At 43.7% G+C, this 16089-nt stretch overlaps 1 protein-coding gene across 2 annotated transcripts in view; it reads left to right on the top strand.

Moving 5' to 3' along the window:
* EBF2 (early B-cell factor 2) overlaps nt 1-16089 on the top strand; it is a 123720-nt gene that overhangs the window by 88893 nt on the left and 18738 nt on the right. For both annotated transcript variants that reach the window (XM_008632478.2, XM_017731659.1), the window contains exons 7-10: nt 1832-1913; nt 12399-12516; nt 14272-14402; nt 15273-15399. In XM_008632478.2, the coding sequence (XP_008630700.1) occupies nt 1832-1913; nt 12399-12516; nt 14272-14402; nt 15273-15399 (458 nt within the window). The remainder of the gene's footprint in view (nt 1-1831; nt 1914-12398; nt 12517-14271; nt 14403-15272; nt 15400-16089) is intronic.

The raw sequence follows: 16089 nt of genomic DNA on the forward strand, positions 1-16089 counted from the left end.
GAACCTCAGTGTCCTGGTGAAGTGAGATCTGAAATGAGAAGGAAAAAGGGAGAAAATAACACTCTCATCCCGAGAAAATAAATATTTTAAAAATATCTAATGCATTTGTGAGAGATTTAAGGGAATATTAATTAAAAAATAGGACATTTTAATTACAAAAGAGTCCCTGGCAGGGAGGATTTTAGTGGTTTTATATGGCACAATCTGGGTCTTTTTTGTGGGTGAGGGTTTCGGAGGGGTTTTGTTTTTTCAAGCAACACACGAAAGGATCCAACCCGTGGCTTTTTCTTTGTATTTTGGGGCAGATGGAAGAGAAATCTCGTGGTGGGAGTGGTGCAGAGAAAGTGGCACTAACAAGGGAGAGCGGATTTCTGTGTTATTGTCTTGTGCTGGGGCTGGTTTGGAGGGTGTTGTTGGTAAACCCAGGAAATATCCATCTTTCTCCTTTAAAGTTCTAATTCAAGGCATGAATGTGTGAGTTCTGAAGGGACTTAGGGACTGCGGTAAAAAATCGTTGTCATAGTAACAGAAAGGGAAATAGGCCTGGCTCACCTGGGACTTTAACTTACTGCAAAAGCAGATTTTTTTTTTTTAAGGAAAGCACTCAGCAAGAGAAATAAATAAATAACTTGTTCTTTGTATTCGAAATCAATTCTTCAACTATTTATTTTTCCTTGTATCCAACTCTCTTTCCTTCTAAATCTATCTCGAAGTCTTTGATTTATTTTTTTAATTATAATTGTTGCGGTTAAACCCATCTTGTCTGACAAATAGAAACGGAAAGAATCACAGAGAATATTTTCACTTGCAACACAGGATGCCAAAAAATTTCTTGCTTATGCCTTAATTTTGAAGACTTGCTTGTTTTGCTTTTAAGCCAGCAACTGTGGCTTTTCACACAGTTTCTTTACCTCTGAAATTCCCAGATTTAATCAGAAAACAAAGGGGTGAATCCTCTCCTCCGTGGACGTGAGACAAAATTTGGTGGGAAAGCTTAGAGAAAAATTCCTGCTTAATATTTCTAAACTCTAAAATCTCCATGCAGTGTTGGGTGAGTCACCCCAACAGGCTGGAGATTCCACTTGGGTGCATGACAAGCTAAACTCCACAGAATAATAAACCATATGAAGATGGGTGTATGTGACAGGGCAAAAATAATTGGCACGAGAACTTTGTGGGATGTTAATGGGTTTATCTGCTCGGACAGCGTGAGCTGTCATGTTTCACTTGAGCTCGTGTTTTCCTTATCCTCCCTCAAAATCTAGGTAGGAATAATCTGGGCTCTTGGCAGTTCTGCTCCTCTGCTTTAGTGACTGGAATCTTCATCAGGAAAAACATCATCAGGATGAAACCTCATCAGATTCTTCTCCGAGCTCTGTTTGCTCCCGGGTTTTTAATACATTCCGAGTCATTCCGAGGCTTATCTGCCTCGGAGTTGCCCTGTTGGTTTTGTGGTTTCCACAATACCGTTATCCTCCTATATTGTTTCAATGAAAATCCCTCCAGACAGCCAAAGAAAGACCTTGAATGTGAGGGAGAGATAAAGGAAGAGACTAAAATTGTGTGGTCAAACCTGCAGAAGGAGTGGGTACAGATCAGAGGAGTTACGTTCACTTACACCACGGTGGATTTCAGTCACACTGGTTATAGTTTACCTGTTGGTTTTTGTAAATTCTCTTTATCAGAGTTTGGTTTGTTTGTGTTTTGATAAGTTCTTGCAGTCCTGTAAGATCTGCCATCACGCAAATCACTTCATGAAGATTTTAAACAAGAATATAACAACACCTTTTGCTGTGGTTAATAGAAGTGACGTGGCTCTTTATCTTTCCAGATTCTTCCTCAAATTTTTTCTCAAGTGCAATCAGAATTGCTTGAAAACAGCAGGAAACCCAAGAGATATGAGACGGTTCCAGGTAGGTCTTATAAGGCTCAGCATTGACCTGTCTGCCTCTGTTCTTCTTTCCTTTCCCCTCTCCTCTCTCCTACATTGCTCCTAACAAACATGATGACAGTCTATGATAAGCTATATCAGACAGTGTTAAACTTTTTCTCCATTTGTTGTGTTTAAACCTTTTTTTCCCTTTTTTTTTTTCCTTCCCTTCCTTCTTTTTCCACCCTGAATCCCCAGGGGGAAGTGCTGTACTGTACCAACCAGCAGTGGATATTTGATTTGACACCCTCGGGCAAAGCACTCGCACATACAGCTGCCCACAGCAGGGATCGTGCTTGTGATATTTAGATGCCTCAGAATTTTTCAAAGTAGCTCTGTACGTGCTACACAAGCAACCTCCTCATTTCCTACCCCTTTCCCTGTTTTTTTTTTTTTGGTTTTTTTTTTTTTTTTTGCTTTCTAACACTCTCACACCCTCCCCTCAGCTTCTTTGAAAAAAAACCCCAACAAACCAAGAAGCCAAAATAGTGATGGTCACTTTAAGATCTCACAGCAAAAGCAACAAGCCCCGTGGGACCATGACCCAGCTGCTTTGCAGTGAAATCTGCCACTGGTTCCATCAGCCACGAGGCTGATGGATTGTGAATTCCAGCTCTCAGAAGCACCGGAGGAGGTGGAGTGCGGCAGTGGGGAGAGAAGAGGCAGCACGGCTCTCATGCCCTCACCTTTTAGGCAGCTCTGTTTAATAAATGAGAGGGTTTCACCTGTAGCTCAGCCCCCGTGAAAGTGCCAAGGGAATGGCCCAGCTCTGACAGCCTGGATGTGCTGTCAGGTCACCTGGGAAGGGTGAGGAAAGTGGGGCTGAAACTGATTCTGGGACAAGGTTGAGCCCCAGGGATAAAATCAGGTGGTGGGGCTGTACCCCACAGTTTCTGGGTGACCTTTGATCAGCCGTTTTCCCTCTCGTTTCGTCTCTACTTCCAAATGGGGTTGCTCACCTTGGTGAAACTCTGTGGTCCTGATCCAGGAGAGCCTTGGAGCAAGTCCACGAATCCTTTGCCAGCCAGAACCTCCAAAATTCACTGATGGAACCCAGTACCACCCTTGTTCTTGTTATTATTTTGCCTTCACTGTCTCACATCCCTGACAAAAATTGGATTTTACCTCACTGAAGGATGTGTGGTTTTCCTGTAGATCTTTGGCATGGGAAGGTGACATCCTTAGGTTTGGCACTTGATGCTTCATTGCTTCATTGCTTCATGATTTGTGTTCACTTGCATCAGTTTCCTCGTTTATAAATGGAGTTAAAACTCCACAGGAGTTTACAGAGTTGCTTAAGACTTTCCATCAAAACGTGTTCTCATAGAAAAAGTGATTTTTATTTTTCATCTGCTTCTGCTAGCAATGAAAAATTTAATAATTAAAAAAAAAAAGGTTTCAACTTTTACGAGAAATCCTGCAAAACAAAAGCATCTGAAAGCTCAGAAAAAATTAAAGAGATGCAGGCAAAAAATAATAAAAAAAAAGATTTATTGCTTTTTGTTTGGAGCACAAAGAAATTTAAAGAAAAATTCCTGACCAACCTAATTTTTTTCACCAGTAGTTTAAAGAGACTGCAGTGACTTCTTCACTCTGTGTTTTTTAGAGATGATAAGACACGAGGAAAAAAGTGGTGCTCATTGTTAGGAAATTTATACTGAGGGTTTTTTTCAAGTGGCAATTTCCATACAGAAAAAACAGCAATTAGTTATCATCTGCCAAGAATACTAAAAAATCTGGAAAGCAAAAGAAAACCTCTTTTACAGCATGTAAACAGATCTTGTTAGCTCTTGGAGCCAGCAAGAAGAGCTGATTGTGGAATGTCAGGAAACATAAATAGTCTTTTTTTTTTTTTTTTTTTTTGGGTTTTGTTCTGAGTTTGTAAAAAATCGTGCCCAGGGCTCTCCTGATTAACACCTGGGGACCTGAGGCACTGCCATAATACACAGAATATTGGTTGCAGCTGCCAAAAGAGAAATTCTGGACCCAAACACACCAGAATACTGAAGAAATTCAGCTCTGATTTCAAACCCATGCTGGCTACTCCCCAAAAATCCTCAAATCCTTGATTTCCCTCAGCTGCTGAGCTGCAGGAGGAGTTTGGATCTAATTTTTCAGGGGGGGCCAGAAATCTCTCAGTGGTCTCAGCATTATTCTTGGTGTCACCTCACCCAAATGGGGATGTGACAGAGCTCAACAGCCTCAGATGTGCAGGGAAACCTTAAACAGGGGAACTGAACCAAATCCTGCAGGACCACGTGGATGGGGATGGAATTCCTTCACTCCTCAGCCCATCCACCTGGCAGCTCTCCTGTACGGGAGACAGCCTGGCCTTGCTTTTGATCTCTGTACCAAACCCAGCACTTGATTGAGGAGAATGAGCTGGGATGGACTCCTCAGCTGGGTTTTCTGCCTCGGAACATGCCAAGCTGGGAAAACAGAGCCAAGTGAAACTCCAGGGTTCTGTTTCTCAGGGATAACTTCAACTCCTCCTGCTCTTTCAGTCCACGGGAGTTCGCCCCCTTTGAGTCTTGGTGTGAGAATTCAGTTCAAGCCTCAAAATTAAGCAAGATCAGGCTTTAAAGCCACTGAGTTTAGTTTACTTTTCATCAATCCCCCAAAAATGTCAACCTTTACTCAGAGTTACAGAACTGAAACCTTTGAGACAAATTGCAGAATTCTTGAGGCTTTGAGTGAGAGCAGGATCTTCATTCAGGCTCCTTCAAAGCTGGACACGTGGATTGCTGAGCTTTGCTCTGGGCTGCAGAGGTCAGTGTGGATAAAAAAAGATACAAAAAGTGGCTCAAATTGCTAAAATTTGACACTTTGGGAATAACAAAGCTCTGTGTTCCAAAGCAAATTAGCCATGATGAACAGTAAGGACAATAGGCAAAGACAGCTTGTTTTCTGTCTGCCTGCTGGTTTCTGAGGATAGCATCATTACTTCCCTGAACATAACCAAAGTCAGGAGTGCTCTTGAACATTCCAGTGGCTTCTGGACCCTTCTTTTATTTTTGGTTGATTTTTTTTTGTGTTTGTTGAGTTTTCTGTTTTAAAATTTTGATGAATTCTTTTTGCCTGCTGCTTGTTGGACATGGTCTGTCAGCAACTCTGAAAGTCAAAAGTGGGGAAAAAAATTACTTTAAAATGTAAGTGGTCTGTTTGCACACTGTGGAAGTGTTAATTTCTATTTTAATTGTTAAGATATCGGCCAGGCACAGTGCTGACTGTGCAGAGTTGTTTGTTAGGTTTGAAGGGACAGTTGTGCATCCTGCCAGTGCAGGAACCTGTGAGCAGAGTAAAAACAGGGTCCAAAACCACAGTGTAGCAGGGTGGTTTATTCATTTCATGATTTAATTCGTTATGTTCCAGTCTTGGGCCATATCTAAAACCTCTGCTGTTTTTTCCCCAGTAAATTATTTGTACAGCTGTTGTTATTAAGTCCCTCCTTTTCCAGACATTTCCAAGCACTTCACTTTCCCTGTGCAAACAGAATTCTGCAGCAATGCTCATCCAAGTGTGTTTGAATTCCTACTTGTGTTCCTCTGCAGAACCAAATATTTTCATTTTCAATGGAGTAGTGCTTGTCAAACCTCCAGGAAACATCAAGATACTCCTTTTCTTCTGTGGTTATTAAACAAAACAGCAGAGAGAATCCTTCAATAAAAGTTCTCATTTAAATCACTACTGAAACCTGGGCCTGAAAGGGTCTCCTCAAACACAATTTTTGCTCTTTAATGGAGCCTGAATGAAGGCCCAGACCTGAGGCTTTGTTGTTGGGACACAAATACAAGTAAGAGACATGGAAATAGCGCCCTACAATGCATCCTGTTGGGTCTTCCAGCTCGGAGGGGTGGTTACTCATGGCTGGAAAAGTGTCAAGTTAATGCTTCTGATTAGAGATGGGTGTGAAGCTGCACAGTTTGGGCTTGGTTTGGCTCAGCCCCGAAGTTCCAAGGCACTGGGATCCAGTGTCCAAGCCTGGCCTCAGCCTTGCTTCCAGATCCATTACAAGATTTAGATATTTGATACTATACTGGTAATATATTAAGCTAAATTAAATGTCAGGTTTCACTTGTATCATTAAAAAAGGGGGGGTGGGGAGAGAAAAGGGAGGAAAGGTTACATTAACACTGCATTGTAAATTTAATGCAGCTCCAGATGCCTGAAGAGTTGTGGTTTTTTATTATAATTCTTCTGTTTGGAGAGCAACACCAGCTGCTTTGTGATCACGTTGACTATTTGAAATTTCCTTTGATATTAAGTAGAGCTTCAAAAACACAGTGACAATCTCTTGCCTATGTTTTTTAACCAAATGCAATGATTTTGTGCTATTGAAAACCATGTTTTACCTCAGAAGTTAAGGAATGCGTGATCATTATTTTAGTGGGGATTTTTCCCCTGTAGTATCATGATTTTATTGTGAATCATGTCTTCAGTGTCTGTCAGTGGCTAAAGCAGGGGAAGAGAATATTTCTAGAACTGAAAGAAAGGGAATATTTCTAGGACTAAGGGAAAATGTCATGGTTACTTGGTGGCTGCCCAAAAGCCACAGAGATGGAGTAATATGTCCTTGTGAATTTAACTGAAGCAAATATTGTTTATTTATCAATTAAAGTGTTTTCAAATAAAGCTGATGGGTGGAAAACTGGGACAAAAAGCATCCTAGAATTGCCTGTTCAAACACAGGGTTTGAGTTCAGCTCCTCTGCTCGTTGAGTTTACAGAGGTATTGTTAGGCAGGGCTGTGTTCTCAGTGAGGGGCTCTCCCAGGAATGGAACTTAAAATAAAAAAATAAAATAAAACCGATGCCCTTCATTTAATGAGGAATTCTCCTGCAGAACTTGATTGAAGCCCAATGATACTTTAATGGTAACGACCGGTGTGTAAAGGGGGACAATAATTCTGTGGAATTAAGATGAGGCTCTTCAGCTGAAATGCTTCAGCTGAGACCTGGTGCTCACACATTAGGCTCCTGCTGATTGGGAATTCTGCTTCCTCCAGGAGCACAGTGATTAAACAGGTCCTGCAGTGGCAGGGAGGGGTATGAGGCAGCAGAAATTGGTACTAACAGTGGTCAGCTTTGAACCAATGTCCTTTTTTAGGAGCAAAAAGAGAAAGGTCAGTAATTGCCCTCTGTTTTCAGCAGAAAACATGACATGGAATGTTTCCTGGCAGGTACCCCCCCTCCTCTAGATGCTCTAGGGAGGAAGAGAAAGGAAAAATAACAAGGTGCATCCCTGGGGAGGTTTCCTTCCTGACCTCGGAGTGGTTGGATCAGTTCATCATCAGGCACGTGAGCAAAGCTGGCTGGGGCTGGGAATTCACCCAGCTCGCTCTAATCCAGAGCTCTGAGGGGTCTGTGTCACTCAGGGAAATGGAAAATGATTAAGAGGGGTGGGATGATATTGGGAGTTAGGAATGTAGGCTGTAGGAAGCAAAAAGGATAGCGAGGATAAAACACAACTGCTCTAAATTGAAATCCTGCTCAGGCTGATGGGGAAGGAATGGACCAGAGACCCCCGTGGTCAGGCTGGGATATGGATAGGGATCACTGAACTGCTGTTAGAGGTGAATACTACATGGAATAATCATTATGGGGGACTAATTTCCCAGGTATGGATTGCAAAACAAATGCAGCTGGTGTCAGCAGAGCCTGGGCCTGTTAGTAGGGAGGCAGATTTCTTCATCAGGTACTGACTGACCCAACAAAAGGTGATGTTATTTTAGATTCTGTGTGAGTAAGGGAAGGACTGACTCAATTGCAAGAGAAAAAGTGCTCAAGGAGCTTAATGTGCTCAGATCTGAAGGCCAAAAATCCATGGGGAAAGAGAGTTCCCAGAGTGATGTCTCATCCATTAAAAACAAACCACAGATGAGATCCACTCTGTCTCACGCTGTCAGCAGAAAGGAGGGGGATTTGTGCATTGTGCCCCTCTGATTTCTTGTTTGGGTACAACACACTGGATTAACTAAAGTCAAAAGGGACCAAAATGACACTGGAACAGGTGCAGGAATGGGCCATTAAGGGGACAGGGGCTAGACAAGAGCTTGGCTCAAATACTTGCCCTGAGGAGGGATGGAACTGCTCCCTGGAATTACCCTCAGGTAGGTCAGGAAGGCAAATAATAATTTTAAAGCTAATGTTAAGTATAAACTGACTAGGAATGAATTTAGGCTGTAAGCCACAAATTCCCTCACCATCAGCCTTTAAAACAAGATGAGTGTCAAAGGCAGAAGGTGGAAATGGTTGAAAATGATTTTGTGAAAGCAGCTGCATGGTTTGGCTGTGGATAATAGCAGGAGACAAGGTGCCAGTGACCCAGGAGTGGTGTCCAAGCCCTGTGTCCCAAGAACTTTCCGAGACCCTGGAGTGAAGGCCAAGTACCCAGTTTGCTCTGTCAGCCCCCGGTTTGCAGGCTCAGGGTCTCAGGGAGGATTTCCCAAGGAATTCCATGGAAGTTTTGAGCAGAGTGAGGCTGCTGACATTTTTTTCACATTATTTAATTTATTCCTAATCCAACTCTGAAGCAAACCCATCATATCCAGGCTCTCCTCCTGTGTTACTCCCTCAACCAAAATTCCTGTTGACATCAATGGGAGCCCTGTCCAAGTTCAGGCAGCAGGATGAGGCCTGACATCTTTCCTTCCACTCAGCTGGAAAATTATTATTATTATTATTATTATTATTAATAATAATAATAATAATTAAAAAAAATCCTCATAGTAGGTTATTTTTTTTTTTTTTTGAAAAGTTGAAATAACATGGTGCTGTGACTAGAGAGTTATAAGGGAAAGTGCATCAGGAATGCAATATTGTTTCCAGATGTACAATGTCATAAAGAATTTTTTCCACACTTGGAATGGTAACAGGAATTTTTTGAGAGATCATTTACACAGTGATGAGATATGTTACATGTAAGTAAATGCCTGTATGCCTGGAATGTTTGTACCATATGTCTAAATAGGTGTCTGTGACTGATACAGATTTTATATCTGGGGATGTGAATGGATTTGCATATCTGTGATTTGAAGAGCAGCACACTTTAGAATATAAAAATACTGATATAACAGAGGAGGGGAAGGGAAATTTGTAGTACCCAGGTGAAGGTTTATAAAGAAACACAACCCCCTGAGCTGTGCAGGGAGGTGAAGGAGGGGCAGTGCAGCTCAGAGAAGCCAAGTTTAATGTGCTAAAGACACTTTGTCTGGATGTCACGGGAGGTGAACCCTCCCCGTGGGTTCTGAGCGGGGATTGCATTACAGAAATCCACCTGGGAAACAAAAATAATGTGGAGATACAGCTCCAGCACTTCTCCAGGACTGCTGGGGAATCACTGGTTTATGGCTGTGGCCTCTCAGCTGATAACAAGACCTTTGCAGATTGGCAGGGAGAACCTCAAGGACTGTGAAAACACAGCTTAGAATCCTGTAATTCCCTCAGTGCTCTGAGGGAGATGAGATCTGTGTTTGGAAGGATGAAGGAATAACACATTGCCCTCTCTCTTTCTTTCTTGCTGTCCTCTGAAACCCCAGCAGAGGTGACAGTTTGGTCCAGCTGTTGGGTGGCACAAAATCTTTAGGTTTTATGCTGTCTGTGCCCAAATTTGGCCCTCAATTACCAGAATCCATGACCTACCTGACCTATTTTGTTCTCAGATCATTCCCTTTGGATTAAACTTTGCATTAACAAACGGTTTTAGGTAAAAGATCATCCATTGAGAATAGGCAAAGAAGCCAAACCATCATACACAAGAAGTGGTGCCATCAGGGCAGGAAAAGAAAAACTCACCAGAGCCATTTGCCAGTGCTGTGGGCAAAAGTGAGAATTTAAATCTCCAGGGAAGTTTGCACATCACCTTTCATCAGCACTAAATACAGGGGTATTTTAAAAAGGGCTTGGACTGGTTTACGACGTTGGGAGAACAAGTGTTGTTGATAAATACGTATTCAGGAGGGTATTGGCAAAAATGCATAGAAATGGTTAACAAGGTAATGGTAAGAAACGTTGACCTTGATTTGTTTAGCTAAGATGTAAAGATTTTTGAAGGTCAAAGGTGTTCTTGTGTAGTGTTTTGGAGTCTAACTGTGTCTGACCCTCTAACATTAAGCTGCTGTGGCCTGCAGTTTTGAAGAGTGAAGCAAACCAGGGGGAAAGAGGGAAGGGGGAGAGAACAGGAAATGGAGTGAGGTGTTTCAGGAAGTTGTCAGGAGTTGACTGATTGATTCCAGATGGAAAGGGTCACCCTTCGTGACCCAGGAAATACTCACTGGGGGAAAGCAGTTGGCTTGTGAAAGGGAAGGGCCTGGGAGTTAGAGACCATGGTGGAATGCACATTCCTCCTCCTTTTATCCATAAAACATTGGTTTTTAATCTCCAGTATAAAACAATTGTATTGTGACCTCCATCAGGCAAGAGGGAATGGCTGGGGCAAAGGAAGGAAGTTCAGTCATTTTGATGCCATGATCTCCATGTGTCCTTTCTCCACACGCGGATGAGGAGTTGGGTGGTGGTGGTGTAGCAATGACAAAGGTCTCTGCTGAATTTCAGGTTACAGCAAAAAAGGTCCCAAATTTTGAGAAGGTTCTGCTCCAGATCTGAACTTTGCATCTCATCCTGTCCCCGAGAATTCTGTGTTTATTCAGCCTGGGTCCCAGCCGGTGACAGGCCAAGTGGCTCTGGCCCTCCTGCCATGGATGGGAGAGTTGGATAAAAACAGAACCACATGTGGAGAGAGGTCCAGAAGTGCATCTTCCATTCCGGAGCAGAGGATGCTCAGCACGTGTCTTCTGGGCTGGTTCCTGCCGTTACTCTGCTGTTGCTGTGGGGGTCTCTACATCCCCTGCCAAAGAGTGGCTCTTGTGTTGTGCACAACTCAAACGGTGATTCCAACACTGATCTCTGCTCTGGGACCAGGGACAGGACCCAGGGAACAGCTGGAGCTGTGCCAGGGAGGGTTAGGCTGGATATCAGGGAAAAGTTGGATACCAGGGAAAGGTTCTTCCCCCAGAGGGTGCTGGGCACTGCCCAGGCTCCCCAGGGAATGGGCACAGCCCCGAGGCTGCCAGAGCTCCAGGAGCATTTGGACAGCGCTGCCAGGCACAGGGTGGGATTTTGAGGTTTCTATGTAGGGCCAGGAGCTGGACTGGATGATCCCTGGGGGTCCCTTTCCACTCAGGATCTTCCATGATTCTGTTCTATGTGAGAACACTTGAAGCCTGCCTCTCTTCTCTCTTCCTGGGAGCATGTGGGTGTGTATTTATCCCACTCGTGTAAGTGAGCTCAGAGATGTCTCTATTCCATAGTGTAACTGTATATACAAGACACTTTTTATTTACATTTGGTTGCAATTTAAACACTTGTCGTAAATATTTCAGACACTGGAATAATTCAGGCCTATTCCCCTGTTGCCACAGTGTGCTCTGGGCTGGCCAGTGAGAGATTAAAATTTATTTCCATTGTTTAAGGGAAAATAATGAAGTGCATCTGAGTGGGCTCAGCTATGTCATGCGGGAAATGTTCCCTTTGGATGGAGTCGCACCCCACCCTAATGGGAATGAGGAAATCAGTTGGCACACAAAAGCAACACATTCTGTGACAAGAATGCTTGAGAAGTATAAGAGTACAGGATGACAAGAGCCTTTTGGAATGAATTAGAGTTGTCTCAAGAAAGAAAGTATTCTTTAAGCTTGCCTAAGCCCGGGGAGGGCAAGGTCTCTCCTGCTCTGTGCTGGATAGAGTTTTATCAACAATTAGAGCTTGACATTCTCTTACCTTGGCTGTGACAGCTGAGGCTGTGAAAATCCATGAACACATCCAGGGCTTGACTCTCCATGGCTGTGCATTACTGTAGGTGGGGCAGTGGGATGGAATTAAGCTCATTTACACCAACAAATTGTCAGAACCACCCAATCAGAGGGCATCTTCTTTCAGGAGTTAAAACACTGTTTGTTTTTCCCAGAAGTTTGTGGTTTGAAGTCACACATATTTCTGGATTGATGGGATTTAGAACTTTGGATATTGTAAAAACCGAAGTGGGATTAATTAACATATAGAGTTGCTTCCTCTAAGAATTCAAACTGGAGCCCAGTCATGGAGGTTGAGGTTTAAAACCTGCTGCTTACTTTGGGGTGCTCAGGCTCAGATGATTTTCAGGAGGCGCTGTGCACTCGCACATCAAAACCAGACATGATACTAGGTCCTGTTTTCACGGAGTTTCCATCCTGCAGGAGCTGGGCCATTACACCGTGAGGCCTCTGTACAGCCCAGAGGATGCTGTGTTAAATGCAATTAATGCACTGAATGAAGGCTGAAAATACTTTCTCTCCTTCTCGTAAACCCCTGCAGGGTGTGCTGCCATTTTACAAAACAAGGGTTTAGCCAAACTGAATAATTAATCCCTAACAAGTGGAATTTCGAATGAATTTTTTACCTGGCTGTTTTTTCCTTCTCTTTCTAAATATTCAGGTGGTGCTATCAACAACAGTGAACGTGGATGGGCACGTGCTGGCAGTGTCTGACAACATGTTCGTGCACAACAACTCCAAGCATGGGCGGAGAGCGAGGAGACTCGACCCCTCGGAAGGTGGGAGTTTTGTCTGGAGAGCAGAGCAGAAATTACCCATTCTTCCATTTCTGTTTGTTTTCAGGAGGGAAGGAGAGCTAAGGGGGAGCTGCAGAGCCTCAGGGGGTTTGGGGAAGGCAGAGGCAGGAAAACAGTGTCTACTGCATGCAAAATATGATCTCCTCACATCTGAGGGACTGGCTCCCCCTCCCCCTGCAATTTATTAATTAGTATGTACTGCGAAGATGAAAAACACAGAAACACCAAGTATTATCTAAATTTCAGCCCTCTCATTCAGCTGGGATAGATTTGATTTCAGGCAAATTAGGCAAGATGACATCTTAGTTAAACAGAGCCATTCCAGCACAAGATGTGTATGAAAAAGTGTCACTGGTTCCCTTAAACAAACTGTGCACGGAGCCTAACGATGCGCAGAGGGAGCTGACACTAATTGATGTGAGTTTGTTTGGCTTAGCCAGACTCATGGCCAGCTCCAGGATGGGTTGGGGACTGTATTCAAGCAATTATAAATTCTGGTATCTGTTAAGTTTCAAAACGTTCGGCCCCTCCTCTCCCTCTTCGTTCCCAAAACATTCCACCTCCCTCATGCAGACAGTGCTCGAAAATGACTGGAAAATGCTGGAAAATGCTGGAAAATGCTGGAAAATGCTATCAGTGCCTGCTTTTCCCTCCCCTGCAGCCACTGAAAGTGAGAAGAGCTGGTGATGTTAGTAGAAAAGACAGGCAAGGATATTATTTCATTATAATGTTTTGCTGCCCCACTTCTTAACTGTGCCCTGTATCAACCTAAAAGAAGAATTAATGAACTGGAAGAAAATGATTGAATCAGTAAAGAATTCAGAGTGGTGTTAATTCTCCCCCAGCGGGCAGTGAAATGGTAGAAGGAAAATCCCAGGATTCCTAGCCTAGGAAGCCATCCAGTTTTTCCTTGACTGATTGGATGTGATTGACTGGCTGTTCAAAGGAGTCTCATGTTTTTGGAGCACTGCCAAAGTTCCCCTCCACCTCTGACCCTGTCAACATTGGGAATGGAGTGATGGATTGACTTTGGTTATGGCCTGGAAACCATATTGGGTTCCTGATGGGATGCATAGTCCAGAGGCCTTGAACATATGGAAGAGAGAAATAAAAAAAAAATCGGCTCTATAAAATCAAGAAAATTATTAGAAATTGTCTCCTGATATGAATTGGAGGAGACATTTGATATTCCCATATCTTCTTTCACCCATTGATAAACTTAATGAATGTGACTCTACCTTTTTTGCCACAGGGTTTGTGTTTGTGGGATCATATGCTAATGAGTGGGTGTTATTTTGGTTTTTTAAACAGCCTCTGCACGATCATTTAAGCGTTTCATTTTTACACCCACTACAGTTGGCCTATTAGGCTTTAATGACACGATGTTAAGTGCCAGTAATGAATAGGCAAGTAATTAACACTTGCAAGGCAGAAAACACTCCTTTATTTACTTATTTATCAGCATGCTGGGGTTTGTGGAGTGGTGAGCAGCCTTCATGGGTGAATGGCTGGAGGGGACTTGTCCTAGGCCTCTGCCAGCAGTGGGAATTCAGGAATTCCCAGGTGTGGATGGGTGGAGCTGCTCTCAGCTGCAGTTTTGCATCACTTGGGATGTTTGATGCTCACAGGAATTGTTCCAGGATTTACACCCAGGCCTGCAAACAGCCTCAAAGCTGTTGGGGGGATAAAAAACGACGCCTTAAAGTGATGCTTCGATGTTGCTTTTGTTCCGTGCAGCCACGCCCTGCATCAAAGCCATCAGCCCAAGCGAGGGGTGGACCACGGGGGGAGCCATGGTGATCATCATCGGGGACAACTTCTTCGACGGGCTGCAGGTGGTGTTTGGGACCATGCTGGTGTGGAGTGAGGTGGGTACAGCTGCCCCCTCGCCCCGGAGCTGGGGAAACTTCCCTTTTCTGAGGAGGAGTGGGGTTAATTCCTGTTCCTGTTCTGTGGTGGTGTGTGAGGTGGGACATACAAACCTGTAGGAAGGGAATTCATGGAATGTGTTTTCCTTGCTGTGTGACACCCAGAATGGAACTGAACAATTCCAGGCATCTATAAAATCAAAGAAATGATTAGAAATTGTCTCCTGATATGAGCTGAAGGAGACATTTGATATTCCCACATCTTTTTTTATCCACTGATGAACTTAATGGGTGTTACTCTACCTATTTTTCCACAGAGTTTATTATTTACACAGGTTCATTTGCACAAGCAAAGGTAGAGAAATAAAGAAAGGGTTTGAGTTTGGGAAGGAGAAAAAAATCCATCTGGGCCTAGGAAAAAGCCATCAATTAACCAGTGGGCTTAACAGTACAAGTTTCTTGATGACAATTTATCCTAAAACATGTGATCCTCTCCTGGAGGCCAGGAACTAACCCAGGTGTATCCCTCTGCTGATCTCCAGCGACAATAAAGAGCTTCTAGTGAGGCCTGTAATGGCAGGACAAGGGGGAATGGCTTTGAACTGAACAAGGGTAGAGTTGGAGATGAGGATGACATTTTTTACCGTGGGGCCTGGCACAGGTTGCCCAGAGAAGCTGTGGCTGCCCCATCCCTGGAAGTGTCCAAGGTTGGATAGGACTTGAAACAACCTGGGATAGAGGAAGGTGTCCTCTGGGGGTGGGACTGGATGATCTTTAAGGCCCTTCCAACCCAAACTTTTCTGTTATTTACTCATGAAGTGAAAGAATAGAACAGACACCTGACAGTGCCTCTCCTGTTGCCATTCCCAGCTGATCACCCCTCACGCCATCCGCGTGCAGACGCCTCCCCGGCACATCCCTGGCGTGGTGGAGGTGACATTATCCTACAAATCCAAACAGTTCTGCAAAGGAGCACCAGGCAGGTTCATTTACACAGGTAAGTGCCTGGGATTTGGGCTGCAGGAGCTGTGTCAGTGATGGGTATTGACAACCCTTGGTTTGTTTGATTGATTGATTGATTGATTTACCCTGTTGCTCTTCCCAGGCCACTCTGAGAGTGGTGACATTTGGGTGTGTGAGGAGGTGGTTTCATAAAGCATTTTTACTGCACGTTAATATTTTTCCCAACTGCTGTCACAACATGGGTCTGCCTACAGAATATACAACCAAATATTTATGTTCAACCTGATTATATTTGAGCTTTTCTTTCCTTCTTTTTTTTTTTTTTTTTTGAAAGAGTCACACTAAGACAGATTGTTTGAAGAAGAAAATGACAAACTGTTGGAAAGATGAATATAAAAATTAGCTATACATTTCAAGGGTAAATCTAACGGCACCAAGAGGCTGTTGTGGGAGCTCATCTGCATCCTGTAATGTGGTTTTATATCAGCATGTTGTGCTGGCACTGCTGCACTTCCGGGGCTCTCAGCATTTCCACTCCAAAGTGCTCTCACTCAGGGTGCTGCAACCTGGCCATCAACATCCTCTCATCGCCAAAATGGGATGTGTGGACTTTTCCATAAGGTTCCCACATGGAAAACTCCCTGGAAGAGTGAAGCCAGCAGGGTTCTGTAGACATGGAACGACGTGCTGGAGAGTACAGCAAAAAACCCAGAGAAATGGTTCA

This window comes from Corvus brachyrhynchos, unplaced genomic scaffold (genome assembly GCF_000691975.1).
Source record: "Corvus brachyrhynchos isolate BGI_N302 unplaced genomic scaffold, ASM69197v1 scaffold150, whole genome shotgun sequence".
Taxonomy (NCBI): domain Eukaryota; kingdom Metazoa; phylum Chordata; class Aves; order Passeriformes; family Corvidae; genus Corvus; species Corvus brachyrhynchos.